Source organism: Trichinella spiralis (assembly GCF_000181795.1).
Source record: "Trichinella spiralis strain ISS 195 chromosome Unknown Scfld1381, whole genome shotgun sequence".
Classification (NCBI taxonomy): domain Eukaryota; kingdom Metazoa; phylum Nematoda; class Enoplea; order Trichinellida; family Trichinellidae; genus Trichinella; species Trichinella spiralis.
In genome coordinates this window covers 1-405 of record NW_003528320.1, presented here as the reverse complement: position 1 = coordinate 405, position 405 = coordinate 1, and the positions used below count along the sequence as shown (strand labels likewise).

The 405-nt window shown below is 43.0% G+C and overlaps 1 protein-coding gene across 1 annotated transcript; it reads left to right on the top strand.

Moving 5' to 3' along the window:
* Nucleotides 1-93: 93 nt before the first annotated feature.
* On the top strand, nt 94-396 carry Tsp_14311 (putative regulatory protein zeste). The gene has a single exon (XM_003369856.1). It carries the CDS (start codon nt 94-96, stop codon nt 394-396), a length of 303 nt encoding a protein of 100 aa, XP_003369904.1.
* Nucleotides 397-405: the final 9 nt, after the last annotated feature.

Sequence of the window (405 nt, the reverse complement as noted above, 5' to 3'; positions counted from 1 at the left end):
AAAACTGACCCCTAAGAAATGTATATAAGCAGCATTTTTCTGAAAAAATTTCATTTCGTTTTTTCGAGTTGTTGTGATCAGAGATCATTCACAATGTACATTAATGTTATTACGTACACTTTTCCGTCAATGTCGACGATGATATCCAGTTCCGCTGCGCAGAACCCGCCAGGATACCAAGTTCCACGACTGGACATGCATCAATATGGTTACATGGACGGCTTCCTGATTAAAATGCACAACGAGAGGAAACGATTGGCTCAAATTTCTTCCAACGTCTTGTCGGCTACTCCATCCTACCACATGCATTGTCAAAGGCACCATCAACAAACGACTCTCCCGAACAAGGGTGGACTGTGGAGCTACACTCCTGATGCTCCTTGTCCTATACTGTGAATCGATGAA

Excerpts from the sequence above, each read along its gene's own strand:
- Tsp_14311 (XM_003369856.1), top strand. The coding sequence starts at position 94 with ATGTACATTAATGTTATTACGTACACTTTTCCGTCAATGTCGACGATG.